The sequence below is a fragment of the Diprion similis genome, chromosome 3 (assembly GCF_021155765.1).
Source record: "Diprion similis isolate iyDipSimi1 chromosome 3, iyDipSimi1.1, whole genome shotgun sequence".
Taxonomy (NCBI): domain Eukaryota; kingdom Metazoa; phylum Arthropoda; class Insecta; order Hymenoptera; family Diprionidae; genus Diprion; species Diprion similis.
In genome coordinates this window covers 149,775-164,614 of record NC_060107.1, presented here as the reverse complement: position 1 = coordinate 164,614, position 14,840 = coordinate 149,775, and the positions used below count along the sequence as shown (strand labels likewise).

General features: G+C 38.5%; 2 protein-coding genes across 9 annotated transcripts; one reads left to right on the top strand and one right to left on the bottom strand.

Moving 5' to 3' along the window:
* Positions 1-503: 503 nt before the first annotated feature.
* On the top strand, positions 504-11,261 carry LOC124404821 (proton-coupled amino acid transporter 1-like). 8 transcript variants are annotated; one of them, XM_046879240.1, is made up of 12 exons: positions 1,327-1,460; positions 1,563-1,625; positions 3,581-3,691; positions 4,462-4,584; positions 5,104-5,254; positions 5,402-5,532; positions 5,953-6,037; positions 7,274-7,549; positions 8,089-8,267; positions 8,356-8,528; positions 8,770-8,943; positions 10,923-11,257. In XM_046879240.1, the coding sequence occupies exons 3-12, from the start codon at positions 3,588-3,590 to the stop codon at positions 11,042-11,044; spliced, it is 1,518 nt and encodes a 505-aa protein (XP_046735196.1). In that variant the 5' UTR covers positions 1,327-1,460; positions 1,563-1,625; positions 3,581-3,587; the 3' UTR covers positions 11,045-11,257. The 8 variants fall into 8 exon arrangements, with proteins under 8 accessions (XP_046735197.1, XP_046735199.1, XP_046735198.1 ...); XM_046879239.1 differs by having other exon boundaries at positions 1,337-1,460; positions 1,556-1,625; XM_046879241.1 differs by lacking the exons at positions 1,327-1,460; positions 1,563-1,625 and adding an exon at positions 504-549 and having other exon boundaries at positions 3,585-3,691.
* Positions 11,262-11,315: 54 nt separating this feature from the next.
* Positions 11,316-13,478, bottom strand: LOC124404823 (differentially expressed in FDCP 8 homolog). Its single transcript, XM_046879246.1, has 6 exons — positions 13,159-13,478; positions 12,763-13,054; positions 12,394-12,564; positions 12,149-12,202; positions 11,757-11,998; positions 11,316-11,489 (listed from the first exon to the last, which is right to left on the bottom strand). The coding sequence occupies exons 1-6, from the start codon at positions 13,357-13,359 to the stop codon at positions 11,442-11,444; spliced, it is 1,008 nt and encodes a 335-aa protein (XP_046735202.1). The 5' UTR covers positions 13,360-13,478; the 3' UTR covers positions 11,316-11,441.
* Between the last annotated feature and the right edge of the window lie 1,362 nt (positions 13,479-14,840).

Genomic DNA, 14,840 nt, shown 5'->3' with positions numbered 1-14,840 from the left:
GATTTTGCAAGAGTGAAGAATGAAAAAACTACTAAATAATTCTTCTGTATTTTCTGAGCTGTCTACGCTGTTCAGGATGTCTTTTTCGCGTTCCTGAGGGTTCAATTAATCTAGAAAGGCTCGTACAACTCGGTCCTGGGTTGAAAATTTTTTTGCTCTCCGTCTGCAACTTGAACTTAGACTTAAACTGTATGATGTACCTAATCGGAAAATAAGGTTCCAACCGGCAATATGATCTATACAATTGATCGCAAGATTCGTCGTCAGTGCACTTTCTACCGCGTAGGTACCTGCAGCATCTCTCCTCCAGGGATAAGTTCTTGCGCGGAGAAACGCGCAGCGCATGCACTCCTACTCATGCATATAGGATATATGCATATGTAGGTCTGTTTACACCGATGCAGTGTACGTGACGCAACCACCGCGCGTATTTAAAGTGAATGCTCTGCAGGCGGGACGGCAAAAATTCAGTCAGTCGGTGCAGCGTCTCTTATTGTCGTCATTGATTCTTAAGCTTAAGTCGACCTCGCGACCAACGACAATTCTCAAGTCGGTATCTCTTACTGTGGTACAACAGACATGTAGCATTCCTATAAATCTTAGGGCTACAATTTTTTGTCCTTCGAAGCTTGATAAATCGTCTGAAGTAACTTTATTTTAAAAATCTTTGTACGCCCTATTATACGAACACAATTCAACGTACCCGGCATATGTTTAAATTCAAAACTGTGCGGTTAATGAAAAGTGACGAACGTTCAAAGACGTTTATGATTGATTGGTATGTTAATAATTAATATTACACCTATTGCTAATGGTATAGTGTATAGATATTATATCACTGGCAGGCAACTTCTATCGTACCTGTAACGGATAGGTAACCATGCATTAGGGGATAATCATTTTAGGATCGTTTTGGTTTTGGCTGCGGTCAGAGTGGGGCTAAAGCACGATGATATGTTGGATTTATTGCTCAGCCAATCTGGGTCCGCGGTCTTGGAGAGTGATTAAAAATAAACGTCTGCAAGTTGTGCAAACAGTGCGTTCTGAATGATTCACCGTTCACTCCGGTCAATTTTAAAGCATAATAAATCAACAGTCGTGCTGATATACCTGCATAAGTCCAGTGTTATCTACTACGCGAAGTGCGCAAATATAATTTTTCTTTCTAACGACCTAAGTTTCATGAAGTCTACCATGATTGCCGAACGGCTGATCACGGGTGATATTCGTTTAATTTATAAGTGAAAATCAACATTTCCTGATGTTAAACAGCTCCAAGATTTGATAGAAGAATGTGTATGAGAATCTGAACCATGCCAAGTATAGGTCTTTCAATAAGACCTTCGAATTCCTCGTGTTTGTTGCTCACTGACTATATACTGCTCGTTGAATTGAAAGCATACCTACGCATTCTGACTACAAGTCTTTCCCCTTCGCTCTTGGCCTGTCGTGGCATAAAGGTAGAAAATAATATAATGCACGCTTTCAGCGCACGATATGTATAATGGCATATATTTCCTATTCGCTGAAATATTTTTACCATCGTAATTTTAAGTTGGCAGTGTGAAGGGCATTCCAAGTCACACCTTGCGAACAGACGACGAATCTGTCTCGATAATATTATAGATATTGCAGGTATACCTGTATATTATACGGATGTATGTACTGAGGTTGGTGTACATAAAACTTGTCGGTTTCTTGAACGAAACTAGGTGAAAACGTAATTGTTCATTGAAAATATTAACCATCTTAACATACGTGGCATAAATATGTGTGTGTGTGTGTGAGTGTGTACGTATACGTATACTTATAATTTCAACTTTCATCCCGAAGCTACAGAATCGTCGTAAAACTGGTTTTACCTGAAAGTCAGGCCTCGCAGCTCGTAATACACTTATCTCAAATAGTAGGTGTAGTTGCAATTCTGACAATATTGGAGAGACTCGTAAGTTGCGCGTCTGCTCGTATTACCCCTGACAGCGGAGATATCTTTGGCCGCGCACGCGGATCCATGCTGATCAGCAATACGATAAGAAGGAACTTATTCGCGTGAAAACTTAATCCTATATACCTGCACATGTATTGAATTTCGCTATTTTCAGTGACTACTATAGCGCTTATATGCGAACGCGAGTCGCACGCGCGATCCAAATGTCTCCTGGCGTGGTCCGAGCTTAATTTAGACTGCAGACAACGCAAAGTGCACGAAAGAATGAAAGCATTCAAATGACAAGCGTCATTAAAAATCTTCAACAGCCGTGAGCTTGTCAATCACTTGGACCATTAACATCATTCTTGGTGGTAGCGATTATAGCAGTGTTTTCTATACACGCCATCAACAAGTACGTATTATTCAGTGTACAAACACATATACATGTCGTTCACTTTTAAGTTATTTTGTGTTGTTTGCCCTATACGTGTGTGTATGTATGTGTGTGTGTGTGTGTGTGTGTGTGTGTGTGTGTACATACAACTTTATCAGTTATGAAATTAAAAAGTAGGTACACAGTTCAAAAATTTGAATTCAGAGTGAACAATATTTTTTAAAACGACAACGATATAAAAATAAATTACGGGAATGATAATAATTTTTGCAGACTCTGTATCGGGCGACAGAGAAGTTCGACGCCATTTATCCTCCAAGGCAGACAAATTTTATACCTACCAATCACGCAGATGTTCCGATCAACTTTAGATCAGCTGGCACATTGTACCACTTTCATTGCTCGTTAATGCATTTCTTTTACTAGCTTATAGTTAGTAACAGAAGATTTTACGAAAATTTGACATCTTTTGATCTGATACTATCCGAATTTCTTAAACTAATGTTTGGTAAACCCTTCTTCGACGCTCATTTTGCTAGACGGGTCAAACTGCTTGTTTGAAGACCCAGGAAAAGTCAAAGTCAGCTGAGATTTTATCTAATAAAAACTCTTATAAAATCTGCCTGTAACTGCATTCAAGTTTTTCAATCAGTTTTTAAATCTTCTACATACACACCTCTAACACTACAGTACTCCGTTTGGTGTGGAATAGATAAGCGTGTAGAATGGTGATACGATGGGCTGTTAAAAATATCTTATCTTTATGCATAGGTGTAATTGAAAAAACGTAAAGGTAAATAAAAGTTTATTTCAGATGAAAACTATTATAGATAAACATATGTGATATGCTATCTTTGGAAAAGAAAAAGTGATGCTGATTTATTTAAGATGGTAACATCAAATTTTTACTTCCGACATGCGTTGGTCATTTCAACTCGTATGTGAGATAAGTCGTATATGAAACGTTTAACGCTCCAGGATAAATATACTCGGATCAGAATAATGTAGACATCGGGTACAATTTATACCTTCGTCGTAGCGATTGCAGTAATAATTGAAATTTTTTCCGAACATAGCGTATGTCGACACAAAAGATATGTAATATTATACCATGAAAAATGCATGATTATCCTTTCATAATTGTAATTATATAAAATGTTACAATTGTCAGATACTCTGATTCAAAATTGTTGATACATTCGTGATACAGATCCTTATACGTACCTTTCATTTGAAAGATATATCATGTCAAAATTCCAGATAATGGAATTGCGCAGCAGTCAGAGCGGTATGCCACCTCTAAAAAGCTCAACAGCCACCAACCATGGATACGAAACTGCCTTCGAAGAAGCCACCAAACCAGTCAGGTATAACTAGCGACTATCCCGCGGTTAATTGTACGCTAAAAATCTGCGTTTACCCACCCATAACAATCGTTCTATGATTGGTTAAATCAGATTTTTCTCATTGTCATTGTCCTGAATTAATGACCCACTCGAGTTTCATTAATTCAACTGACCAAGTATCTTTCATTATCCTACTCATATAGTAGGCATCATTCAACGTATAAGTATACCTAATATACATTATAGAATCGACATCACAACATCATCCCGCAGTTATGATATTTTATTCTCGTACGCTGACGTTCGTGAAATGTTAAACATTTACTATAAAATTTTTGCAATAAATCGAGAGCATATTTTAGAACTAGAGAAGCGATGAAAAAAAACAGCAATCAAATCGAAGGTGCGGTACGTATCATAATAGATTTTTCACAGGTATGAAAATAAAAAAAAAAAACTGTTAAAAAATAGAAAGAATTATTTAAAATATCAGAAAAAACGAGGTCTCACTCTAAGTCTTGCGTGAAAATGTTTCATTTCGGAAACCAAAGGTCTTTTTTTCTTGTTCCATAAAATTTTCGGTGTTTTTGCGATGGCGTTAAAAAATCGTAGGGTAAAGATAAGATTTAAAAAATTTGCAAACTTTCGCTGAAGCTTCTCAAGGGTCATATTAACGTAAGGAAGACCCTTGGTGAAATTAAAAAAAATGTCATGATCAGCCGATTACTGAGTTGGCGTGGAATGCCCCATATACAAATGGATATCTTATATTTTCATCTAACTATGTGTAGTAACGATGAATACGGAGCGTTTCAATCAAAGGATCCGATTATGGTCGTTTCCACTCGCAAAGGGGACGTTGCTTTGAGCGGCGGAACGAGTCCTCGGAGCGTGAAGATCGACCATCCAACCTCGTAAGTACCTATTTAACGTATGTGGGCTCTAGGTCATAAATTATGTTAGACGCATCACACAAAGCAGATACGCCGTATTAAGGGGGTGCCCTGGTCGATTTAGAAGTTGACCTCTTGTATACCTCCAAAAATCCAAGTCCATGTATCTTAAACGCGAAAAAGGGCTAAACAGCTCCATTCTATACACAATTCGGAACTGAAAACATTCCGACACATTTTAATTTGACGCAGAAATGAAGAAATGGCACGGATTATACGAAATCGGAATAGCGAATTTGTAGAATCCATGCCATGTCCTCATTTCTGCGGCAAATGAAGATGCTCGGAGTGTTTTCAGTTCGGAATGGCGTCGGTGTGGAATGGGGCTGTTAAGCCCTTTTTCGCGCTTGAGACACGTGGACTTCGATGTTTGGAGACATATACCTGCGTCGACGTCAAAATCGACCAGGGCACCCTCCTGAAACGCTGTTGAAGTCGAAAAGGATGCACAAGGGCATGTATATACACGATTGGTTTCAGTTACATAGGGACGCTGATGCATCTATTCAAAGGTAACGTCGGTGCTGGAATGTTCGCCCTTGGAGATGCCTATAAAAATGCCGGGCTGATACTGGCACCACCGCTGACCATATTCCTTGGAGTTATATGCGTTCATGCTCAACACATCTTGGTAAGTGGATGACAAGCTACTCATTGTCAGTCATAGGTAGTCGCGTATGCTATACTTATAGTTCACCTAGACATCAAAAATCTCTGATCTGATTGAAACTTACGTCCATGCCGCGCGATTATATTACTTTAAAAATGTCCGGCAAAGCTTCGTTGCAGCGAAGAAATGTCTAGGCGGCTCGGAAATGATGCTGTGCAAAATCCCGGCTTCGCTGGAACCGTGGAACTGTGTTTCGCTACAGGGCCGCTCAAGTTGCGGAAATATTCCATCACAATGAGGTAATTATGATACATCAACGCTACACATTTCAAAACTAGCAGCTCTCCTCTGAACTATAAATCGTCAGTACCAATTCAGACTTTAATTTGTTATCTAGGTACAAGCTGTAGAAATATATAGAGTTGATGCTCATTCTACATATAAATATATGTATATGTAATAGGGCCTACACGTGCGCCAATTATCGATCATCGATCAGTAGGTGCCAAAATTTTGGTTTGGCTGCAATTCCGATATGTCGTTCTGTAAACGTATCGTATGATCGACAACTCGTTTATCGATAATTGACGGAATGGGCCATAGTAGTATACCCAGTCTGCGATAATAGCAAGCGCTACCATCTGTCTTCTGTCTACACGTAATATATTCGTTCGAATTTATAACATTACTCGTTTGTTATTTTTTTTTTTTTGTTTCAGAAAGTTGGTCAACTTATTCTTATGTACGACGCAACTAGGATTTTGTTGCGTTTACTTTGTATTCATTTCTTCAAACGTGAAACAGGCGAGTATAACGAGTACCTATGGGCTAATTACCGTACATACATATACATGGCGCTTTTGATTTGAACTGGGGCACCTTCGGACTTCGTCACCTTTGATTTTGTTGTAGTATTTAGAATTTTTTAAACTACCTGGAGCACCTTCCCTGATATTTTTCAAAATTACTCGGGTTCCCGTTCCGGAGTTCTTACGAGACGAAATTGGGCGGTTTACGAAATTCGAGAATGGTCTATAAGTTTTTCGTCTTGAATCAAACTTTTTGAAAAATAATATATCGTGATTTTACGAAATATTTGTATTTTCAAAAGGAAAACCAAAATTTAGTTAATTTTGAGATTTAAAAAAATTTCGAAGTCCACTTGTCTCGTTACACGTACTTTTTGTCTTTCTTCAAACTGAGAAATTTAATTCCCATTTACCAAGTAATGATATTAATTTTTGCTATTGTTTTATCACAAATTACGTCATTTATGAGAGTGTCGCATTTTTTTCTAATTCTACGCATTTCTCATATTTACCATAAAACAATTTGAAATACTTCGATGTTTTTTCTATACACTAAATGGAAATCGACGTAACATCAAATTTTTCCATCTATGGTAAGATGTTATTCAAAGTGAAATAATGTGGAGAGGCCAATTCATCACTCACACCTTGTTTGCGTTCATACAAGTTTCCATTTTCGTGATAAATCCACCGATCGAAACTTCTCGAATTTCTTAAATCGTCAAAGTTTGACTCTTAAGAACTTCGGTACGGAACACCAAATCAAAAATTTGTTCACAAAAACCGCGGAAGGTTCTCTCACTGAGTGTAACAAAATCGGAGGTTTCGAGGTCTAAAGGTGGCCTAGTCACGTGAGGAGTCCCAGTGTATATGTATACATAAGTATATAATAGGAGCTGTAATATACGCTTATTGTACCTGCATATGTAACACAGTTCACAAAGAGAACAGTTTTTTGGAACAACGTGATACTCATTTTTATATGAGTGAAATTTAGAAATATTCTACTTTTGAAGAATAGATTGGATTCGAATTACAAATAAGTACGATCACATGAAAATTGGCGGGAAACTGCTTATATACAAATTGTAAGAAAGGCGATTGTGGAATATCTTATATTGAATATCACTGAGTAAGCCGTGGCCAGTACACGAAAATTGAAAACATTAGCCTCTATCCCTCGTTTACAATTTCGACATGTCTGAGTGCATGGCATTCATTTGATACCTAGGTGATGGACGTACACGGAGTAGAATGGGACGTACATGTGCACATGGCTATTGTGCTTATTCCAATACTTCTCACTACTTGGGTGCGAAATCTAGAATATATGATACCGATATCCTCGGTGGCGAATTTCCTTATGGTGGGAGGATACGCTTGTACGATCTACCTTTTATCGTACGACTTGCCATCGATTACACAGGAACGTAAATACATAGCATCTTGGAATACACTTCCGTTGTTCTTTAGCACGGTTATCTACTCTTTCGAAGGTATCAGTCTGGTGAGTAATTATATCAATATGGCGCATAATGTATAACGTGAGGCATATTACCTATAGTACAATATGTAGGTTCGTGAAGGCGGAAGGCGATATGAATTCACCCGTTTCCAGCGGGTACAGTGTAGAGAATGTACTGCATATAATATACCGCGGCAAAAAGTATTATTGAAGTTTATAGTTTATACAATCGTATACAATATCGGACCTTGTGACTCAAATTGCTAGCGATTTGTCCGACGAATTTGACAGTAAAACCATCGAATTGCAAAGTATTCTCGTTTTTATTAAAATTCTGCACAGTAATAATATTTCATTAATGCCGTCTATGAGATAACACGCAACCATCAATACCAATTACGCGATTATGGGTCCATATGTGTACATATCATATGTCTATACATATACAGGCATTTATTCGAAATTTAAGCTCTAAAACCCTTCGGCCCCGCGGTGTAACACAAGCAGACACATGTGCGATTAACATCACGTGTTTGAAAATAGTATTTCAATATCGTGTGTAATTTTAATGCGTCGCGCAGGTATTACCTTTGAAGAATGAGATGAAGAAGCCTCGCAACTTTGACAAACCCCTGGGTGTATTGAACGTAGGGATGGTTCTAGTGTCAGTCATGTTTGTTTCGACAGGTTTTCTAGCTTATCTCAAGTATGGCGATCTCGTTGAAGGATCCGTGACTCTAAATCTTGATAAAGAGCAAATGTAAGTTGAAGTTCCAAACCACTTCTATCATTGTACGTAATACCAGGCCACATGTAAGTTTTCTTTTTTCATCTCTCATTTTCCGTAGATTATCCCAGTGCATTAAAATAGCCATCTGTTTGGGGATACTGTTCTCATATGCCCTACAATTTTACGTGCCCGTGGAAATTATATGGCCGTTAATTATTGACAAATTTGGGCCTTTTCAATGTCCCGCTGTTGCTGAGATTGCCTTTCGGTCAGTTCTCTGCCTTTTTACGTGTAAGTATGCATCCAGGTACGGAGAACTATTTATGTGCGTGTTCGGTAATCCGTAGAGTGCACGACAGCTCCAACTGTCGTTAATCTTTCGACAAACAAATTCCTTATGCAGGCAGAGGATTTGTTGTAAAAAAGACCGTATCGTACAATCGTAATCATATAATGTAATTATATTATTGACAGTGGAATCTGCAATTTTAATAATATAGGTATAATAACCATACTTTTCTCTCGGCTGCAGTCGCCCTGGCAGCGGCTATCCCTCGACTCGACCTATTCATATCTTTGGTGGGTGCTGTAAGTAGTACCGCATTGGCGTTACTATTCCCTCCGATCATCGAGATGGTCGTAGGCTGGCAGGACTCCACCCTTAGCATCTGTACCTTTGTAAAGGACATCCTGATTATAGTAATAGGTATTTTCGGATTTTTCATGGGAACCTATGAGAGTATAAACTCTATTATTCAGGCCTTCCACAATTCTAATATATAGGTCGCATTATACAATTGGTACATGAATGCTGTACATTTGTCCATCAAGACCATATACGTGTAAGAGTTTAGGTTAATAACAAAGGATTGTTTCAGTATTTTTTGATATAATGTTATGAATAAAATTAGTTTTTTCAATAGTATTTCAAGTTTTTTCTTTCAGGCATTATCATCCCTAAGTTTATGTTTTATTCAGTATTCAATGAACTCTGGGTTCTTGGTATCTACAATCAACCATTCGTAATGTGTCAGATTCAAAGATTGGGGGGGGTGGGGGGGGGGGGGGGGCTTGCGGCATGTAGCTGGGCCAGACAGATTAGCAGATTATCTTATAAAAATCTGTATATCGTTCCGTGAAGTGCCCAGTTGATTGTCTCGACCTCAGCCAGACTGTTGCTCAATGAAACCGATAGCGGTGACATTATTAGTTGCTCGAATTCCTTGAAACCTTCTCTGAAAAATTTTATAAAAATTGAGATCGAAGTATGTACTCACTGTACAACATACAACATACTCGGGGATTATCGACAAACTAGCATGAAATAAACACACATTACAACAGCACCCTTTCATTGGATTAATTTTTGTTCGAGTGATTACGAGAAAAAATTTTTTTTAATCGTATAAACATCTTCAAGTTGACATCAGAAGTCACTTCATCGAATATACGATCATAATTTGTTCCTCCGATACCCCATGACCTCATGAATTATAGTACATTAATACCACTATCAGCATGCACCGTTACTACATCGACTGCGCCTATACCAAATTATTCTACATACAATTATCCTGCACAAAATTATTCTACACAAAATTCATGTAACAGATAATTGAAAAGTTTCATGAGAAGAAATCACTACTCTTTATACATTCATAGAGTAATGAATATCTAAATAATTAGGTCGTACTTTTTCAATTTGTAGTCATGTAACAGATGCTCTGACAGTGTCCTCCCCCCCCTCCTGTAACAAATTATAATACTTCCCTGAAATTACATAGTTTATGGACGGCCTGTCTGCACGGTACAGTGTGTGATTTGTGTTCAGAATGCCTAAATAGGGACCATTGTAGGTTTTTACGGTACAAGGAGGAATTTTAACTTTATATCGTGAATCTGTTTTGAAATGTGTCTTTCCAAGCCACACGGTCACTGTCTGTACATGCATGTACAACGATTACCCGAGAGCATTTGCTTGCTACAACTCAGCTCAGGAAAAATTTGTGGATGTATTGACACAGGCGGTGACCGTGTGGATTGGAAAGGCATATTTCAAGAGTAATGCAGGGTATAGATAATACTCTGAACAATCAAGGGTCCTATACAGGGTGTTCCACAACTACAGAAATTTGAGGAGTTAATAGAAGGTGTCGAGTTGAACAAATTGACCTAGAAAACATATGATCTACAGAGCAACGTTTGCGAAATATCAAGGGTTAAAAAGTCGCGCTAGGCGTAGTCATGTAGGTACTGACGGTTGACAGTCTAGTTGCTCAGTGCATTCGACTGCTGATGTGAGTCTTAACGCTTCCAAATATAAGAATTTCGAACAACAGTACTTTCAGTGTTAAATTTTACTTTATAAAAGGCTCTCGTTACTTAGATACACAGTTGAGCTCGATGAAGTAGTGACTGATGCATTGAATCGAAGATGTTATCTACCAAGCGCGGCTGTTTAATCAGTTGTATCTAGCAATTACTGTTTCAGAGACCATATGCTCTATAGGTAAATTCCTCAGTGAATTTATCCAGCTTGGCACCCTCTATTATCCCCTTGAATTTCTGCATTCAGTTTCAGGACACCCCATATGTGTAGTCCGACTGTATTATCCCTTAGACATTGGATTCAGTTTAGGCTTCTTGCCTCGTACGAAATTAGCTAACCTTCTGCTTACATTTTAGGGTTGTTGATAATAATCATTTCAGAAACTATAAACTCGGAAGTACCTTTTGCCTCATCTATTTGTACGGCAGCCTGCGAATCACCGTCTTCCTGCCATTGGTTTAGAGCAAGTCGCTTCTGAATACGAGAACATTTTGAACAATGATGGTTGCGCTTTGACCAGCAAGCACGGTGATAGACTGTCGAACACTCAGGACAAGAAATGGAACCAGCATCCCAAGGATATATGACTTCATCATTACCGCATAACTCGCACAAATGACCCCTGTAACGTAAAATAAGTAATGAAAGATGACAGCATAGAGCAATGAATTAACGTTAAATATTATCAGAAGAATATGTATTCATTAAATGTGGTAAATACCATGGCAAATACATTTTTGCTAACCTTGCTCTGCACAAATTACAGTGTTCTGCGATATGTGTACGCATAGCATCATGCGCAGCTCGAATTTCCTCTATAAGCGTTCCATTCTGAAGATCAATTAAATCTTTGATCGCGTAGCTTCCAGAGTTTTCTACCATGTGTGAGCGCAAGCCAGCACGCCATGGCAATCCTTCGTTATTTGCATTTGGGCAAAATACCAGGTACCGTTTAATCATCTGCAATTCTTCACGTAGCTTCTAAAATAAAAGTATGCATTCAAATGAGGAAACGTGGTATGTATGCGGCATTCCATGTCAACTCGACCGAAAAATTTCGGGAAAAATAAATAATATGAGGGTCAGGACTTGGTTGAGTTTACATAAATCGCCTATAATTCTGTGAGATTTATCATGGCAATTATAATTTCACGTATTTTCATTTCGTGCTTTAGAAACGCCAATTTTACCTTGACCAGCGACAAATCTGGAACCAATGTGAATAATTTTGGATTTAGCTGCTCTAGATTCAAGACTGGACGCTGTTCTAGAATTTCCAACAGCTGAGCTGCTGCTCGCGATACCTTTCGAGGTTCCATATCCCAATTTCGAATTATGCGGGCAGGTATGGGAGCAGTAGTATTCCAATGGCAGCGTTGACAATAATACAGCCCAGTATAGTCACAAAGGCGTGGTTCTATCCAGGCCGCCTCTAGTAAAAGAATATCAAACAATTACATCAACCATTAAATTTCATGTGAAATCAACTTAAACACGTATACCGGATTAACAAGATACAAGCGTACATCATTTCAAACTTGACGTGCTGAAAAGTAACAGCTATGCAACCCTTAGCATATACCTGTGTATTTGAAGGGACTTCCAAAACACGACAGAAATAATCCTTTGGAGAAAGCTTGTGGGAAAAACAGTGTATCAATGTAGGTACACAAGTAATTTATTACACTATAATGTGTGAACAGAGTCAATCTGATTTTTTCGAGTTCATCAATGGTGTAATCTGATGTATTAATAAATAGGTAACTTTAATTGACTATGAAGTTGACCATCATTTTAGATGTGCAGGCATTAATTGTCATTGCTTACTAAACGTTATGCTGGCATTGCATTCGGCGCATCTGTACGACTGTGCGGAGAGACCACGCTCAGGGCATATATCCTTGGTAAATGTATATCCACCAGCTTCGCTTGCGACAACATGCGCACAGACGCGGCAGGTGGCGCTTAGACACTTCGCATGACAGCAAAATCCGCAATCTTGAACGTAACACTATTGGTTTGATATCAACATTTACGAAAATTCATACACAATTTCATAGAAGTCAACATAACACTTTGACATGAAGCATAATCATTGAACAATGTTGATCAATTATAAAGAGTGAAGTAAATAAATATATTGCTTCAAGCCCCAATGTTCGAATGATTAATTATAATTCATAACTGCGATCTTACCATTACACATGTACCAGGATTGAAGCATTGTCCACACAGCGGCGCTACAATTATCGCAATAAATTGGCCCATACGTGACTGCGTGATTTTTTTGCGGTACCAAATGATGTCCTAAGATAACGCACGTTTCCAATAGATTCTCACTGGATACTTCTCTTAGTTCTTGAGCCCGCAGACGTAATTCAATTAGACGTCTAACAAGCCACTTGCGTTCTTCACTGCATTCTGCACTTTCCATCACCATCTCTTTACAACGTTTGACCATCTCCCGCAGATCCGTTGGCGTAGCATCCTGTCACGTATTGATTGTATTGATAATTTTACAAAATAGGAAATGATTTCAAGCATTTTCTATATCATTGATAAATCTCGACATTCGTAATACCAAAGACTTACCCTTGTCAAGACAAGTTGCGTTTCAATGGATCTCAATGTAAACGGTGCAGCACATCTACTGTCGGAACTGTCATCGGCTTCACTCATGACATAATCAGACAGAGAGGATGGGGTGGAAGCACCAGTTCCACAACTATAACCCGGCTCTCGCTCGAATTTCTTGTCATGCTCAGCGTCATCCTGACTTCTAATGTCAACCATATTGGAACTTGGCTTCACATGTACGTATCACGCATGCACTGACATAAGTCCGTATGTACTGACTTGCTGCGTTCATGTATACAGCGAGCCTTTACATGCTTACCACGGATCGTGTACTTATAGCAACGTACAAGTGAGATGACATAACCTTAAAGGTTGCAATGAGGCACAGAATCAATGATCATGACTTTGGAATACAAAATAGTATTGCAAATGTTAACGGTGAAATTTCGATGATCAGTATAAAGTATTATATAGTTGCCACCTTGAACGTACCAGTTTTGATCTCACGAATGTTTTATTATGGTTTTATCACGTCATGTCTTTTTTTTAAACCATTAGGTATAGACGTTCAAACTGAGGCCAGCAAGAATGACTCAAGTCTAGCAACCGCACTCGCTCTCCTATAAATCTACTGAATTCACACTATATTTCCTACACCTTCATCACTTCTAAGCTTCATCACCGCCTAGGGGGATAGCCTTAGGAATCTCCTGATATGAAGAAATCAGGAGCACACAAAGGGTACCTTTGCACATCGTCGGAGAAGACAGAACTCAAGCCTATCCCGAAGATTGCGCTGTCGTCGGCCTGAAAATCACCGCTTCAGATCAGGAGCAACAAACCACTGTCGATCAGTATTATTATGCCGAAAATAGACGCCATATACATTATCTCAACCAAAATGAAAAAATTATCACATCAAATAGTCATTGGCGTGGTTTGTAGGTATCATAAAGTTCTATATGATATTGTATTGTTACTAATTTATGTAACCTGAATTGAAATATATACATAATTGGAATTTGTCATATTTTAATTGTATTTTGTCAGCCATTATTTGCACGACGATTTGAATGTCTTTTTTGAATCACCTGAGGATCACCAAATTAGTCTAGAAAACGGCGCATAAAGAGATTCCGAGACAAAAAAATAATTGCTCTAAAAGTCCCGAACGAAGTGATGTCGGACGCTTTTGCATATTGGTGAAAGTTTAAGCAATTTTAAAAAATCAAAAACGGATCAATTCTTAGTTGCACGATATCAACGTAATTTTGCGAGAGAAATCGATCGCGCACAGTTGGAATGGGCTGCGAGCAACGGACTGAGCGTTGTAGCCGAAAAACTCGAAATTCTCATGGTCATTTTTCTGCTGTTGGCCCGTGGCTCTTTTTCACGTGTTTTCTGAGTTCCTGGGGGTCGAATTACTCTAGAGATAGCCATACAAATCGATTCCGAGACAAAAAATTTTCGGCTCCAAAAATGACTAAGAAAGTAAGACTTACCTCTTTGGATTTTTGGCGAAAATTTCGCCGATATCAAAAAGTGCTGCAATCAATTTAATGAGGCACTATTCCAAAGTACTTTTGCGAGAGAAATCAATTAACCGCAGTCCCAATACGCTGCGATCAACGCATAAAAAGTTACAGCAGAAAAAATGGGAATTTTCGTGGCCATTTCTCTGCTGTTCATCCAACGCT

What these genes read in the sequence shown, in the direction of transcription:
- LOC124404821 (XM_046879236.1), top strand. Translation starts at nt 1,314, where the DNA reads ATGCCAAGTATAGGTCTTTCAATAAGACCTTCGAATTCCTCGTGTTTG. An exon ending in AAGATCGACCATCCAACCTC is followed by an intron (nt 4,585 to 5,103) that starts GTAAGTACCTAT and finishes GATTGGTTTCAG; the next exon opens with TTACATAGGGACGCTGATGC. An exon ending in TTTCTTCAAACGTGAAACAG is followed by an intron (nt 6,038 to 7,273) that starts GCGAGTATAACG and finishes TTTGATACCTAG; the next exon opens with GTGATGGACGTACACGGAGT.
- LOC124404823 (XM_046879246.1), bottom strand. Translation starts at nt 13,359, where the DNA reads ATGGTTGACATTAGAAGTCAGGATGACGCTGAGCATGACAAGAAATTC. An exon ending in AAGTCCCTTCAAATACACAG is followed by an intron (nt 11,999 to 12,148) that starts GTATATGCTAAG and finishes TTCTTTTACTAG; the next exon opens with AGGCGGCCTGGATAGAACCA. An exon ending in CAGATTTGTCGCTGGTCAAG is followed by an intron (nt 11,490 to 11,756) that starts GTAAAATTGGCG and finishes GCCCAAATGCAA; the next exon opens with ATAACGAAGGATTGCCATGG.